At 45.7% G+C, this 16,136-nt stretch overlaps 1 protein-coding gene across 3 annotated transcripts in view; it reads right to left on the bottom strand.

Moving 5' to 3' along the window:
• SLC2A12 (solute carrier family 2 member 12) overlaps positions 1 to 15,866 on the bottom strand; it is a 58,935-nt gene extending 43,069 nt beyond the window's left edge. For 2 of the 3 annotated variants that reach the window (XM_049652974.1, XM_049652973.1), the window contains exon 1: positions 15,560 to 15,866. In XM_049652974.1, the coding sequence (XP_049508931.1) occupies positions 15,560 to 15,674 (115 nt within the window). In that variant the 5' untranslated portion in view covers positions 15,675 to 15,866. Of the gene's footprint in view, positions 1 to 9,084; positions 9,667 to 15,559 lie in introns of those variants that run through there. The other variant, XR_007462574.1, reaches the window with a different exon arrangement.
• Between the last annotated feature and the right edge of the window lie 270 nt (positions 15,867 to 16,136).

The following is a 16,136-nucleotide window of genomic DNA, read 5'->3' on the forward strand; positions in this document are numbered from 1 at the left end:
TGTGCAAAGGGTCTGGAAACCATCCCAGTTTGTCAAGGTCCCTCTAGATACCCAGCAGCTAGCACTGAGTATAATTCCTCAGAGTTACAATAACTTTATTTCCATACAAATTACTAAAAAGTCTTTTTACAAAATTACAAGTGTAAAAGTTTTTTTTAATTTATTAATTTATTTATTTATTTATTTGAGAGAGAGACAGAGCATGAGCAGTGGAGGGGTAGAGCGAGAGGGAGACACAGAATCTGAAGGAAGCCCCAGGCTCTGAGCTGTCAGCACAGAGCCCAACATGGGGCTGGAACTAGTGAACCACGAGATCATGACCTGAGCTGGAGTTGGACGCTCAACCAACTGGGCCACCCAGGTGCCCTGAGTTTAAAAATTTTTTTATATATCACAACATTATCTATCTATCTATCTATCTATATCTATCTTTCTGTCTGTCTATCTAGGGAGTTGGCCTTTAAAATCTTAAAGGGTGCAGAGGACATTCTATGACCCTATTCCCACACAGGGGGCATACCAACAGGGGTGATATATCACAGAATTAAGCTAAGGGCTTAACTGTGTGTATTTCATTTGAGGGGCCTGTCCTCCCTGAGATATGCTTTAAGGGATCCTGATCAAAACAAATTTCACTCATCTTGGTGCTGCTCCTTGTTACTGCTGAAGTTCCCTTACAGTCTCCAGCTGCCCATTTGGGATTTTGAATTCCAATGAGCCCGTGGAAGGTTAGTCCCTAATCACCCTAGATTGTAGCCCTGTGACACCTCAGGACTTCCACGACAGGACATTTTCCTGGTGCTAATCTACCATAAAAAAAAAACAGTGAAGAGACATAAAAAGTGGACTTTTTTTTTTTTTTTGATGATGATGATAAAAGCAAGACATTATTCTACGGATGCCAGAAGGTAGAAATAACTTTTTCAAGAAATCTGGCCATGAACAGGAGGAAAGAGTGCGTCGCAGGCAGGTGGGGTCTGCCTAAACACAGATGAGAGAGTTTGGGCAGCTCGCTGGACCCAGAAGCAGCAGCCGGTCCTGAAGGAGAGGGCAGGATGAGGAATTCTGATGAATGCCTTTTCAAAGAACACCCAGCCCTGAAGTCAAACACCCTGCACTTCACGTTCATGGTGACGTTTAGCATTTCCATCCCATTTGCTCACGGCCTTGCTCAATGGGGGCCTTTCCTTAACATTCAAGGAAATGGCCCCAAAGGGGCCACAGGGAACTCCCAGCCTTTCGTGGACATCACAGAAATGGCAACTATGTGCAGAGTCACACCTGGGACCCGCAGTGCCGCTGGGTCATGCCTACTTCTCTGCCTTGCTGCTTCGCTAGAAGTCCAGCAGCGTCCCTGTTGAAGCCACGACGCCTGAGCTACAAGGTAAGGAAGTAAAAGCATTTGCGGAAGATGCCATCACAGCCACGGGGCCTCACGTACGTGCACTGAGACCCACACGGAGGGCACAAAGGGCAGGAGCCTCCCCAGGCGAGGCGAGGCCACAATAGCTGCATTGTCCGCCGCTTGTCGTGACTCACATGAAACCACGCTGTCACTGGCTCGCACGCGACACAATTTTCCATAATATTTGCGTTTCTGCCTGCTCTCTGCTTTCCTCTCTTACCCCATATGTCTGTTCCAGCCTGGGTACATAATGGGCGCACCATGAACACTTGTCGGCTCACTAAATCCTACAACAGACGGCAAAACGTGCACACACAGGTTCCTCTGGCAGGCAGCCAGGGAATTGGACGGCGTGCCCCAGTGCGAATGCCTCTGAGATTTCAAAGACCCTCTACTTCACGTTTTGCTTGGGGAAAAGCTTGCAGTGGCCCCCAAATGGCCTTGCAGATGTGGTCTCCCCTTTCTCCACTCCTCCTCCCTGAATATCTTCCATCCCAACTCATCTTTCAAGAGTCATCCCAAGCGCCACCTCCCCCAGGAAGGCCACACTGCTCGGCCTTATTTTGCGAGCTTCACCCCTCACCCCCCCTGGGCTCCTGCCGCCCAAAGAATGTGTTTCTAGTGCACCTGTCATTGTTCAAGGTGCTCACTTATTTACCCATTTGTCTCCACCTGTTGAACCGAACGTCTAAGAACTCTACTTTCCTTATGTCTGTATTCTCATCTGTGGTCTCTGGCGCAAGGTAAATACTCAGTAAATGTTTGCTGAGTGGTGGAATAAATGAACGAAGGATAAGAGCCTTCCAGAACACTGATCCTCGGTCCTCACCTCCCCAAGGTTTTGTGGGCAGACTAAGATTAAGGCACAGTATTATGGAATGGTTAGCATTTACAACTTTATATTTACATAAATGCTTAGCATTTGAACAGCCTAGCATTAGCATTTCTATAAAGCTTTCAGCCCTATTTTTAGCCTGTTAATATAGCACCACCGGAGACACCAGACACCGTAAACCCTTTCGTTATCACTCATATATTTATTCTTTATGAAACGTGAGCCCCGTGTTCTCTGGCTGTTCAGACTCACTGTTTAGCAGCACCCGTCAGGGACTCGGGTTTTCAGCCCCCACAACAGTCTCCGGACACCGGTTCCTCCCAGCCCATCCGGACTACTTGCTGTTTCTGGAAAATGCCATGCACTTTCCCAGACTTGTGCTTCTCTTCCAGCTGTTCCCCCTCAGGGTATGTCTCTCCCCTAACTTCAGAGTCTAGGGGAAACCTGAGTCATCTCTGAAGATACAGTTTGAATATTGCCTTCTCTACAAAACCTTTCCAGACGCCCTCTGGTTAGCATTAATCTCTCTCCTCTCTCTTGCCTTTCTGTCCATGACCTTACAGCACCCTGGATCATATTTAGTTGCGCCCGTCTCCTGCCTTAGATTGGGAGCGCCTTGAGAGTAGGACTGTCGCCATCAAGGGACAAAACTCATCAAGGGACCCACACAGGGCCTCCAGGAGAGCTCAGTACAGACTCCTGGTTGTCACGTGGGGGAAGGGCGCTGGCCCAGAGAGCTCCCCCAGGCCCAGAGGGTATGGCCCCTGGAGAGTTGAGGTGTGCTGCTTCCACCAGCTGCCAAAGGTCCCGGATGCTGCCTCTGGGCCCTAGACCACGTGTGGGGCCCCTGGTGGTGGTAAATACTGGGCACTAGCCTGCATCTAGTCCCCCTCCCTGCCTCCCAATCCCCCTTAGCATACAATGAAACTCAGCCCAACCGAAAATTTGGCCTCCCTCTCTACCTGCTGTTGTTTGGCCTTTCGAAAACAAAAACCGATAGGAACTTTGCTTTCTTTTTCATTTTTCAAATCTCAGGTTTGATTTAGTAGTACGTATACAGCCACACTTTCCGGAAACCAGGCTTCTCCAAATTCCCTGGGCTAGGGAGGTACCCAGAGGGGACGCTGCTTACACTGGCTTATTAGCCCTTCCCTTCATCTTGCCCTATTAACTCTCTTTTTCTGCCTGATTATTCACAGGACTTCCATTCTTTTCTTTCTTTCCTTTTCGCTTTTTTGCCTTTCCGTCCTTCCTTCCCTCCTTCACTGTGAGACTTTCGCCGGGATAAGTCTGGCTACTTGTCTCTTCCACACTTTTCTGCTTCTACTTGGGTTCTTCTACTCAGGAAAGATTTCTTCTAGTATTTTGGGTTTCCCCCTATTTGTTTAGTAATAATTATTTATGTGTTACTTATACATATTCATCTCATTTCCCGCTTGTATCTTTTTTCTTTTTAATGTTTATTTGTTTTTGACAGAAAGAGAGCACGGAAAGGCGAAGCGCAGAGAGGGAGACCAAAGCACTGAGAGCAGAGACCCCTTCGTGGGGATCGAACTTACAAACCATGAGATCATGACCTGAGCCGAAGTCGGATGCTTAACAGACTGAGCCACCCAGGCGTCCCCACTCTCTGTCTTCTTGTCCTTCTTATGTGCACCTAGAATAGCCTCTCCTACGTCGCAGATCTCAGAATACAGTTCTGCTCCGGCGGCGTTAATGTCCTCACGCTCATGACAGGTTCACACAGGCCTGTCCTGTCTGCACCTGTCCTCAGCTCTGTCTTCACCTAGATTTGTTCTCGTCGTCGGGCGTTGTCCTAATCTCTTTTTTCAGAGTCTACTCTTACAAAATGTATAGAGAACAGAAAACAGATGCTTTCCAAAAATGTATGTATGTTTCCTATAAAAAGAAATCTTAAAATGCATCCTTCGCCTTTGTATTTAGAACATACTTGCCAGTGGCCAGATTTGTTGCTTTCTCTGTATCCAGCCCCCAGATCAGTTATGATATTTTTGACCGTAGGAAACCAAAACCTAAAAAACAAGGCTTTAAAACATTGTGGCATTCGCTGTTTAATTGGTGAGAAGACCGAGTTGAGTTTGGTGTCTCCAAGGATTCATACTCTATTCGTTCTTCTGTTCCTGCCTCCTCAGAGGGTTGGCTTTTGCCCCTGGTTTGTCACCATAGGTGCAAAGAGGCCGCCACAGCCCCAGGCTTAAGAGTCTCTCGCAACCAAATTCAAAGGCAAGTGCCGGTGGAAGAAGGCTTGCGGTAAGGCCTCTTTCTTTTTTTCATGGAGGGAACTTTCCAGAAGCACCCTGGAAGAGGATGGGTTTCAGAATACGCTAGCCCCGAAATGTGGTGCCTTGGCTTATTGAATGCTTTAAGCTGAAGGAGTTTGAGAAAATGGCAGAAGCAGGAGGGTCCCTCTGGCCTTCTCCCTGCCCTTTCCCCCTAAAGCAGGTGACACCCTTACATGGGAGGTGCCCTCCCCACACCCACAGGAAGGGAACAATCTTATCTCTGAAGACAGAGAGAGACCACGAAGGATCCGAACAAACAGGCCTTGCCCAGTCTCCCCAGTTCACAACACTTACCTCATACACCTTGACCTGTCATATGCTCCGTGGCTGTCCACGCTTCATCAAACAGAGCATAACAACACTCAGGTTTAACCATTTCTTACTCTTTAGTTCCCGAGGGCTCCCGTGTCATGTAGAACTCGCATTAAATTCACGTGGATACTTTTTCCCTCTTAATCTTTGTCAGTTTAATTTTCAGACCTAGCTGAAGACTTCCCGTCATGTCTCATTGGCCAGAAGCAGAGGAAGGTTCCCTGGTCAGACTTGGCTGCAAGGGAGCCTGAGATGCGAGTCTCTGAATATTTTAGCTCCCCAGATAGGAAAGGCAGAACATGAGAAGGGAGTTGGAACAGCTGTTGGGTTTTCAGTGTCTTACATACCTTATTCTAGCCACCCGGCTGCCGTCGAGAACTCCTCTTAGCGAGACCGGGGGGAGCACTTGGTGTGCAGAGCGACTGGCCAAATTTCTGATGCCTGGAAGTAATTTTTCTGGTGGGATGCCATTGGACGGAGGAAGGACTTGTATTGCTTCCATGTTTTGGTCCCCTGACTAGGAAGAAGAGATACCATTCCTGCATGATTTAAAGCAGTCTGGAAAACCAGTATGGGCAAAGCTACAACTTCTGGAAGGCACCATTCCAGTGGCTCATCCAGGCTTTGTCCCTTCTTAACACTGATCTCATGTTCCAGAACTCGGTGAGCCGCTGTCTTTCCTATCTGCCCAGAGTTGCTGAAATCTTGGAAACTGTAGCCCCTGAGAGAGAAAGAGAAGTAACGGCAACGGGATGCCTGGGAAGATCGGACCGTGCGGCAAAGCTTCGACCCTCTGCCAGAGTGGCCCCAGGGGTCTGTGGCGATGTCTTCCCTATATCTGGCTCCCAAAAATCCTCTCCATTAGGGATGTGCAGTGGGAGTTTGTGCAAAGCTAAAATGTTACTGCCTTTTATACATCAGGCCCATGTTTGTACCTAACTTTGGGTTAAATGCTAACCCATTGATGAATATATCTGGCTTTTACGCTTTTGTGACTTTACATCTCTTTCCATGTTTTTATGGACATTTTCAACAGACAGTTAAGGGGGTGTGATCTGGAGAACAAACCAGTAGCCACGTCACCTGGAGACGTCTGAGGACTCCACCACGGAGATTCTCAGTGTGTGCGAGCGCGAGTGAGCTATGGACATGTGAGAATTCACAAAATCTTTAATTAGTGAACGTTGGAAAACATAGTAACATGTGTATGTGTACTTGAAGATTTCAAACGTATGCAGATGTGATGAAAAAATTATAAAAAAGTTCAAGTTCCAGTGATGGCACAGTAGCATTCCTTCAGTCTATATTTTCTTTTTTTAAAAAATTTTTAAATGTTTTTATTTATTTTTGAGACAGAGAGAGACAGAGCATGAGCAGGGGAGGGGCAGACACAGAATCAGAAGCAGGCTCCAGGCTCTGGGCTGTCAGCACAGAGCCCAACAGGGGGCTCGAACTCACAGACTGTGAGATCAGGACCTGAGCTGAAGTTAGAAGCTTAACCGACTGAGCCACCCAGGCACCCCCCCGTCAGTCTATATTTTCTAATCAATAAATTTAAGATGGCAGAAACTATTATGTGAGGATCTAAAGTTGTTTAAGGAGTTGTTAAAGGGGTCTACATACTTGAAAATGACTGAGAATCATCCATAGTGCATTTAAACATTTTAAATTGGGAAAATACAATGGGAAGAGAACAAATAATATTGTAAAGGCTGTGGATGTAAAGCTCTTAGGAAATGCACTTTGTTTACTAAAAATAAATACCTGCATGGCCACCTGGATGTTAAGGGAGAAGTGCGTGGGGCAAGTTGATAATATACAAGTGGACTATGGGAAAGAGAGAGAGAGAGAGGAAAAAAAAAAGGCCGAGATGTTTTATATAACATAAGGGAAGAATTTTGACCTGTGTGTGGATGTGTGTGTGTGTGTATGACAGAGAGAATTCAAGAAAGACTGGCGAAGAATGCCCAGAAATGGAAGAAATGGAAGAAAAATGGAGAAATGGAAGAAAAGGTCCAGACAGGTTATCAAGTTGTGGGGGAGAGGATAAGGGAACAAAAGGGCCACAGGCCTACAGATTTTAGGAAAGTTGGTTTACAAGAAATTCCCTATGGTAGATTTGACAGGATAATTTTAAAAATGGGCTCACCAAACATTTATTTGGATGATAGCTGTCTGCAAATCGTAGTAATGATCCACAAAGAGCTTATATGAATGGGATTTGAGAATGTGAAGGAAAAAGGGCCATGATCTGCACATGGATCAAAGCAAAGATAAGAGAAAAAGCCTAATTGTAGGAAGTGAAGGTTAAGAATCCAGTGGAGACAGGAAGTTGATCAGAAGAACAGCAAGGCTCCTCAGGTATTCTGTGTGTGTACAGCGAGGGCGGCGAGTAAGAAAACATGTGGACTTAGCCTCATGGGGGCTGGAACTGTGTTTATTTAAATATTAAAATAATGGGGGCGCCTGGGTGGCTCAGTCGGTTAAGCGTCCGACTTCGGCTCAGGTCACGATCTCACAGTCTGTGAGTTGGAGCCCCGCATCGGGCTCTGGGCTGATGGCTCAGAGCCTGGAGCCTGCTTCCGATTCTGTGTCTCCCTCTCTCTCTGCCCCTCCCCCATTCATGCTCTGTCTCTCTCTGTCTCAAAAATAAATAAAAAACGTTAAAAAAATAAAAAAAATTAAAAAAAAATAAATATTAAAATAATGGTGGCCCCATGAAGCTGGAGGATTTTGACATGCAGATAAGGTTTTCTAGAACTCTCTAAGTCTGTCCCCACTACCATCATTTTCAGAAACTTGCTTGGTTTCTCTAAACTGATATGGTCTCTTCCTAAGAATGCTTCCTCTCATGGTACTTAGCACACAAAGGTCTTGTGATATGGTCCCTGCTTACATCTTCAGATTTCTTTGTCGTCCTCTGCCCTCCACCCTTCTTTGAACTCTGTGCTCTCGTCACACAGAAATAGCTGGAGGTCCCTGAATGTGCCATTTTGTCTTCTCAAAATTTGTACGCAAGCTATTTTCTCTGCTGATAATGCTCTCCGTAAATGCACTGCCCTCAGTTATACCTTCTTGACTCAACTTCACTCTACTATCTTCCAGAATCCATCAAAACCTGGCTGAGCTGCCCCATGGGCATTAGTATGGCATTATATCCCCGGCCACCTCCTCCACCTTGGGTTTCCTGAACGCGTGTCTCTCTCCACCAGTTGGTAATATGTATCGGCATTGCATGGATGTCTCTTATTCACCCTGGACCCGGCTGTAGCACGTTTGCTAAACGATCATCTTAGAAGTATTTCGATTCTGGTAAAATCTACGGACATGGATAACGTCCTACATATTGCTTTTCACTCTGAAGCATCCAGCATGGAGTAAGTGCTCAATATGTACTGCTGAATTCCCATGTTCTTTAGCTGAACAAATGCTCATTTACTCATTTAACAGCTCAGCATGTACTATGCGCCAGCACCACGTTGGGCACAGATGGTAACAGGCTCATCTGGATGAACAGTGCAGTCAGCAGGATGGTCTTTATGAGCACTGTGTTGAGAGATTTCCCAGGTTACATCTGGATTTGGTAGCTCAAGATGGTGGTACTTGTCCCACATGCACGTGATCCCCGATGGAAAAGGCATAGCTCCTACCTCTTACGGACAGTCTTTTCCAAGCCCACAGTGCTTGCAGTCCTCTCAGAGCTCTGACAAATGTACAAGAATGTGTATTTTATCCAGGAGCTTATAACCTTATAGCAAAAGACGCGTTGCATGGAAAATCAGGGAGCTAGCTAAAATCGAATGCAATAAAGTTCTGAAACGAGTTTAACAGGCACCCCAAATCAAAGATCAGATAACAGAACAGAGCAGGGAGTAGAGACACTGGTGCTGGATGGTATTACGGGTCAAGTGGGTAAAACCGTGGATTGGATCATAGGATACCAACACTCTGATATTATCCATGCTACCTGGAGTGAGTCCCTTTGGTTCTCTCTAGGAGGTACCCGGGCTTAAGGTGAAGGTACAGTCAGGAATCAGAGTGCCTGATTAGTTACCGGCTACATGTCCCTTAACCTTTCTGTTCCTCTGTGTCCTCATTCCTAACATAGAGATAATAATATTACCTACTTCATAAAGTTGTTACGAGAATTAATGAGGCAGAAGAATGTGTTGGGCATGGTAGTAAGCATTTGGTAAACGTTCGCTGTTGTTCTCTTGGCCTCAGTTTCCTTAACTGTGAACTAGGGGTAGTATTACCTCATTGCGTTATTGTAAAGATAAGAAGGAATAATAGTAATAGAAACATTTGACCCACAATAATCATTCAACAAAAATCTGTGTCGTCTGGACCAGTGGGGTAAAATCTCCATGACACGGAAATAAACCTTTGAAACAGTGTCTCTTACTGATAGCAAAGGAAGAAAAATGATACCTTGTTTCCAGCATAACAATTATGCCTTTTCATAAATTCTTGAATTCCTTTGTTTTTGGTAGTCTACATAATTGGGTTTACACCATGAAAAATTCTTCCCGTGAGTTTGCCTGGGTTTCAACAATCTTGTTTCCCAACGGAACTGAAACATTTTATTAGCTTGGGAATGCTCTCTCACCACAAACTGATCTTAATCACAATTTATTTCTCTGTTCTTAAAAGTCTTGCTGGGGCACCTGGGTGGCTCAGTCAGTTAAGCCTCTAACTTCAGCTCGGGTCATGATCTCGCAGTTTGTGAGTTCGAGCCCCGCATCAGGCTGTCTGCTTTCAGCATGGAGACCACTTCAGATCTTGTCTCCCTCTCTCTTCTCCTCCCCCACCTGTCTCAAAAATAAATAAACATTAAAAAAAAAAAAAAAAGTCTTGCACCGCTGAGGCTGCGATGCCATTTCGGGCTGGTTTCTAAATTAACATTGCACATTGCTCCCAGCACCAACTTCCACAAAGTATGGAAGCAGGTGCATGTAGAACAAATTTTGGAGAAAATTATATGGACATAACCAACAGCCCCAGAGTCTGCCTAACTGTGCCGGGCAGACCTGAGTCATGAGTGTTCCGGAGAAACAATTACTTCCAAGGGGAGCACAATTTAACAGCTTAAAGGTGAATTACACTTGATTTACTCAAGGAAAAAAATACTCCTGTAAGTCAAACAAAGGACTGCATTTTTCTCCCTGATATTTTGGCAGAACAATATAAAGTAAGGGATTGTTCGAAAAGAATGAAACCTACTGAAATTAAAAGGATGTAATAAATTATTTTAGTTTTATTATTACTCCTATACCTCAATTGTATAGAAAAATTAGTGTATCATTGAAGTATAGCCACTTAGCAAATGTATAAATGAGTATGCTGTGTTGTGTGTGTGTGGGTTTTTTTTTTTTTTGGTTTTCTTTTTTTAATTTTTAATTAATTAATTAATTTTTAGGATCCTATGGGATTAGCAGTGCTGTGACATAGGAAGTAAAATGGTACCAATGAGCTAAAAGAAAACAAAATTAAATTTTAAAAAACATGTATGATTTTATGATTTACTGTAAAGGTTATATAGCTGACTCGAAGTTTCAGCTGGGAACTATCTGGGGTGATTTCAAGTCCTTTGCCTTTAACGGAGATTAGGTGCCTTCTGAGGGAAGACGGGATGAGAAATTATCCTTATTTGGTATTTGGTCAAACAGCCCCTTGAAATGAAGCCCATTCTAACCTTCCCCCCCTTTCTCACCGTATCTTGGTATCTTTTTACATGGCTTTTATTCTCTATTTTATTCAATAACTCATCTTCTTGGGGAAGACTGTGCCCGAGGAAACCATTGAACTAGGGAACCCAACTCTGCTCAATCTAAGAATCTTCTACAACGAGTTCTGGCTCACATCTGAGTCAGTAGGTGTTTTGCTGAGAAGCAGAAACTAATTGCACACTAACAGGGGGCGGGGGGCAACTGGGAGCTCTCAGAACTTTTTAAACCCTGAGGCTAATTATTACTTGGTTCCTACTACTGAGAAAACGCTACCTACAAAGCCAGATTCAACAACTATTATTGAACGAGAAGACAGTCCCACCTATCTATGGCAATTAAACATTGCATTTTCAAATTGGCTGACTCCCCTTGGATTTACACATTTAAATTGGAGTTTTCCTCGGGCAGCTACCGGGTGGGTTTATTTTGAGGTGTTTTTGGTTTTGTTTTCATTTGTTTGTCTGTCTGTTTGTTTTTTTTACCTGCGAACATAAGATTTAGCCCACCAAAAAGTACCCCCTTGAAAATTCACAAACAGTAGAAGTTAAGGACTACCACTAGGCCTGTTCCTGGGATCTCAGAGGCCTCAGCTCCTGCGAGCAATCTGACCAGACTATGGGTGATATTACAAATATTTCACAACGGGGATGGGGCACTGACCCATCAGACGAGGCATTAGCTGTGAAACCAGCTCAGGCACAATGTGTCTGCTGACTGATTTCAGTCCTCTGGGTCAGTCACACCGCTTGAAGGCTTCATCCATGTCTGCCAGGCCCTGCCTCCTGCAGGCTCCCTCCAGTGCATGTCCGCAGCTGTGGTGGCAGCCAGGGGGTAGCCTGTGGAAGCAGCAACCTCTCTGCCCTCTCTAGGACACAGCCATTTCAAAGGGAAACAAGAGCCCTGGCTGTGTGAGCCCAACACTACCCGGAGTCTGTGGTGAAACAGCTTCCGCCATGTTGGTTCAGAGCCTTCTCTCTCCCTAGATCTCAGAGAAGCCATTTGCCTGGCCCTCACAGTCACAAGGAGCCTCAAATTGAGGCTTTTGATGTGATTTCCAAGTGAGGTTAAATGTACAGTCATAGAGATAAGCTGACCGAAGTGAAAAGGGAGATAATCATCTTTAAATCTGTTCTTATTTCCAGACAAAAGAGTCGACAGCCTCTCAGAGATTCACATGTCTATCAATCCTGCCATTTCCTTGGCAATATCAAGCTGTATAGAATATTTTTTTATTGTGATCAGTCATCAACTTGTTAAATGCCCGTGTTTTTAAAGCACAATAATCTGTGTCACAGGTTTTGCCACTTTTTAATGTAGGGAAAGCCTGGGAAAATGCTAATGGCTAAGGTCTGGGTCTTCCCAAAATGACTGGTTTGTTGTTAGACTTGCCCTTTTCACAACCAAGGCTCTGTTAAGAGGTCGAGTTCATTGGCCTGACTTGCTCTTCCCTGGGGACAAGGTTCCTTCTAAAGTCTGCTCAACTCTCTTACAGGTAGACTCTCCATCGGGCTGCCCAAGGAAGCCTGAGAGAGCTGGGCCTGACTGAGTTCAAGGGGGCCTGGTTCAGGCTAACCCTGGGAACCCAAGACTCAGTAGGAGCATAGTAAAAATGCCCCACCCTCAAAATCATCGTCTGCATAACCAGAGTAGTGACAGACCTGTGGTTTGCTAATGTGGTCCCACCCAGGACCCAGCTCAGGACTACAGGAGATGGGAAGGGATCAGGGAGCAGCCTGCCTCAGGCTCTTCCTTTTCTTCACCCCCCTTTCCACTAAAGAGGTGCCATGATTACCTCTCTTACATACTGACCACCTATTCAGCTTTTCCTTTGTCGAAAGGAGTTTCACAGCTTTAAAGAAGTTTGAAAACAATTGCCTTTGGATACTCATCTGATTAGCCCAAGTGTACATTTCTTAAATCTCAGCCTGCGGCATCTTGGATTTAGAAGGGTCTCAGGGGGAACGAAGCCCAGCCCCTTCAACTGGGCCAGTGAGTCCAGCCAGTTATACTGATCTGGGTTCCAGTGCATCGGGCAGCCGGGGCTCCATTGCTTGAGAACTTGCACTCATACAGTGAATATTGTTCTTGGTCTCTGATCCTTTGGGCAGGTGCTGGTGGGGTAAAAAGAGCCTCAAGAAAACTCCTCTTAACCTGATCTGAAACATGAAATTGGAGGGGCGCCTGGCTGGCTCAGTCGATTAAGTGTCAGACTTCGGCTCAGGTCATGATCTCACAGCTTGTGAGCTCGAGTCCCGCATCGGGCTCTGTGCTGACAGATCGGAGCCTGGCACCTGCTTCAGATTCTGTGTCTCCCTCTCTCTCTGCTTCCCCACTCATGCTCTGTCTCTCTCTCTCTCCCTTTCAAAAACAAATAAACATTAAAAAAAAAAAAGAAACATGAAATTGGAAGAGTCTGGAAGACCCATCTGCTGAGACAGAGGAACAGGCATCCAGCCCCCCAGGCCAGAGACCTCAGGGTGAGTTTTGCACCAGCCCTGCGAGAACCTGGGCCAACCACACATCTTCTCTCATTTGTGTGAGATGTTGTAGCATTGTGCTTTTCTAATATCACCCACACAGCGGTCGGGTATAGGCACCAGGATTATGAATTGAGCTTAACGCTGCCTATAAGGTCGGTTATAACATGCCCGTGAATACTAAAAAAAAATTACTAAAAACATACACGCTTTATGTCGTAACTGATTGAAAATGGACTTAAGTTCGTTAGCTTGTAGTCACTGGAACAAAGAATTCTTTCCAGTTTCAGAGGAGGTTCCCCGGGTGAGATCTGCCAACACTTTTATTGGGCGTAAGAGCGTTAGGAGGCGCTAACATGGAGTCTGGAAATTTTTGTGTGGATTTGTTTCTCAGTATCTCACATGATCTAATTACTTTGTCCTGGGTTGTATGACTCATTCGTCTTTGTGCTTTAATTTCCCCATCTAGGAATACAGAAAAACTTGTATCTTCAAATGCAGGACTAGGATGGTAATTATTGAGCATACGTAAATACTCTGGATTTCCTGGATGAAACTATGGGAATGTACAAAGCGGTCAAAAGAACGATTCGACACACATCATTTCATTAAAACCTCAGCATTTTCATAAAACAGACTACAGTATAATCCCAAATCGTACAGCGAGCCTGCACTATGCCTTCTGTAGGTACAAGTCCATACACATAATTGCCTTGGATACCACGACACGTCTGAGACAACTTATGAAAATTTGTACTAAAAATCCTAAAATGTTTGTATCCATCTAAATATAAACTCTAGCACAAATCAAAGCTTTATTCATTTAGGATTTGGGGGAGACGTTTAGGCTTCCTTTCTTTTCTACGTAATAAAGGTTCATTTACAATGAAGTTAAAAAATAATTTACCGTGTTTATTCATTTTATCATTTCTTTGGAACACGGTTGCATTGTCAGTTGAATCTTGTGCCTTTCCAAACACTAACACCTGTGACCTTCCTTCAGGATGACCGTGACCTTGCGCAATTTAACCTATTAAGAGTACATGGTGCTTTCAAAGCCATATCAGAATTAAATAGTCCATATTTTTAATTGTTGCCGTGGAGGCCCCTTCAGGACAAAGTTTCTTTTCATCCTCTTTGTGACGTTCCCACGGGCTATTTAGCGAACCCTTTTGTTGACATGGCCACCTGAGCAAGCTCGGCGGTTCAGTCTTTCAGGAACTCGGAGAGAACATTGCAACTCTTTCCTTTACCCTCAAATACAAGCTTCCCTGGCCTGCTTGGAGACATAGGAGCCAGAGAGCACCCTTAGAGAAAGGGGTAGTTCTGCTTAAGCGAGGGAGAGGCCGTCCTGAAGGATGACCTCAGGTACTCATTCTTGACCAGAAGTGGGGAAGTAGGAGGACGCTGAAGGGGGAAAGGGCAGGGAAGAATGACAGCCTCTCATTGTGGAAGAGCCAATCCATGACTCCGTCAGAGGGGTCGTGGATTCAAGTCCAAGATCAGACAGACCCACGAGGCAAACGTGGTTTGATAGATCCACTGCAAGGTGAGAGGCACATGCCTTTTGAATCAGTTAGTGTTCTGGATTGTTCATGAAAATTGGCCATTTTCACATTGGCCATTCCAATAAATGGCCTGGGAATCTATGGTAGGCATGGTGAAGGGGCACAGAGCTGAGGAAAGCTTCAGAGAGACAATTATCTGTGTTCGATTTAATTTCCTATTACGATTAGTTTCCATTCCTTTGGGAACCAACTAACAGAGTAGGAAAGGCTAGCCAAGAGCTTGCAGTGCGTTTGTGGGAACTGTAAATGTGGAAGTGAAGGAAAGCATTTGCTGTAGCAAAGATAACTGGAATGAATTAAAACTTTTTCCAGTTTCGCCTCCAGAAGGAAAAAGGATTCAAGGACCCTCAGTTTGAAAGGCCAGTTTGACAGTTAGGCAGGAGCAAAGGGAGCACAGGTTTGAGGCTTCCCTAAGGCTCAAATGCTCAAATGCATTACCAACTAGACGCTGGGAAGTTAAAAAAGAAAGTTGGTGTTCATTGATTACGTAACTAACAATTTTCCAGAGCCTACTTAAAATACTGACTTAAAACATGGTGGTTCTCCATGTTCCCTCGTTACAGATTGCCCATTTGCGGCAATCAATGAAAAAGTGTGTGTGCGCGCGCGGGTGTGTGTGTGTGTGTGTGTGTGTGTGTTTACACATGTGACTCCTTTGCCAGTCACTCTTCCCCAAATGAAAAAGAGTTACACATTATGTCAACACAGTCCACGGACCCATCGTGCCAGCAGTGGGACTTCAATCTCCACGTTACAGCTCCTTGCCTCTCTTCCTCCCACCGGATCCCGTTCCCTTCTCTCCACGCACCGTGCACGCTCACGTGTACACACACACACACACACGCGCGCGCACACACACACACACACACACACACGCGAGCGAGACCCGAGCACAGCTTGCTCCTCCAGCCGGTCGGCGCCTCACTTTACCTCTGGCCCCGGGAGGATGCCGGCTGCCGCTGGCCGCGCCGCTGCCGTCCGTCTCGGCCGCTCTCCCCTTCGGGTTCAGCAGAGCGGGGCCCTCTCTGTTTTCAACAGGTACCATGGTCGCGGAGAAGTTACAGCCGCTCCCGCGGCCCCGAACCACCCCGGCTGCCCCCCGTGACAGCGGCGGTCACTGTCCCCATGGTAGCATGCTTAAAGAAGGGTGGGAAAAAAAAAAAAAAAAACTTCGGGCAAAGCCAATGTGATTTGTAACCAACTTTGTTTCTATTTCCGAAGGCTTTGCCCTTTTCGGTGACACAGGCTGTTGCTATTTGCAAGCAGCCTATCAGAGGCAGTGGGAGGGCCGTGTCTCCGAGGATTGTTTTTGCCTTCAGATGCGGAGTTGGAAGCAAGGGGTTAAAAGGCCGGGGCCGCTCAGAGTTTGGCCGCAAGCTGGGGTGGGGGGTGGGGGGAGCTCTTGTATGCCCCGCACCTTTGAAAAGAGGCAGAGAAGAGAAACCTGCAGATTTAAAGGGAAGCTGAGAGGGACGGCCCAGAATGTTCACAGATGGTATCACTTAAT

This window comes from Panthera uncia (genome assembly GCF_023721935.1).
Source record: "Panthera uncia isolate 11264 chromosome B2 unlocalized genomic scaffold, Puncia_PCG_1.0 HiC_scaffold_24, whole genome shotgun sequence".
Lineage (NCBI taxonomy): Eukaryota > Metazoa > Chordata > Mammalia > Carnivora > Felidae > Panthera > Panthera uncia.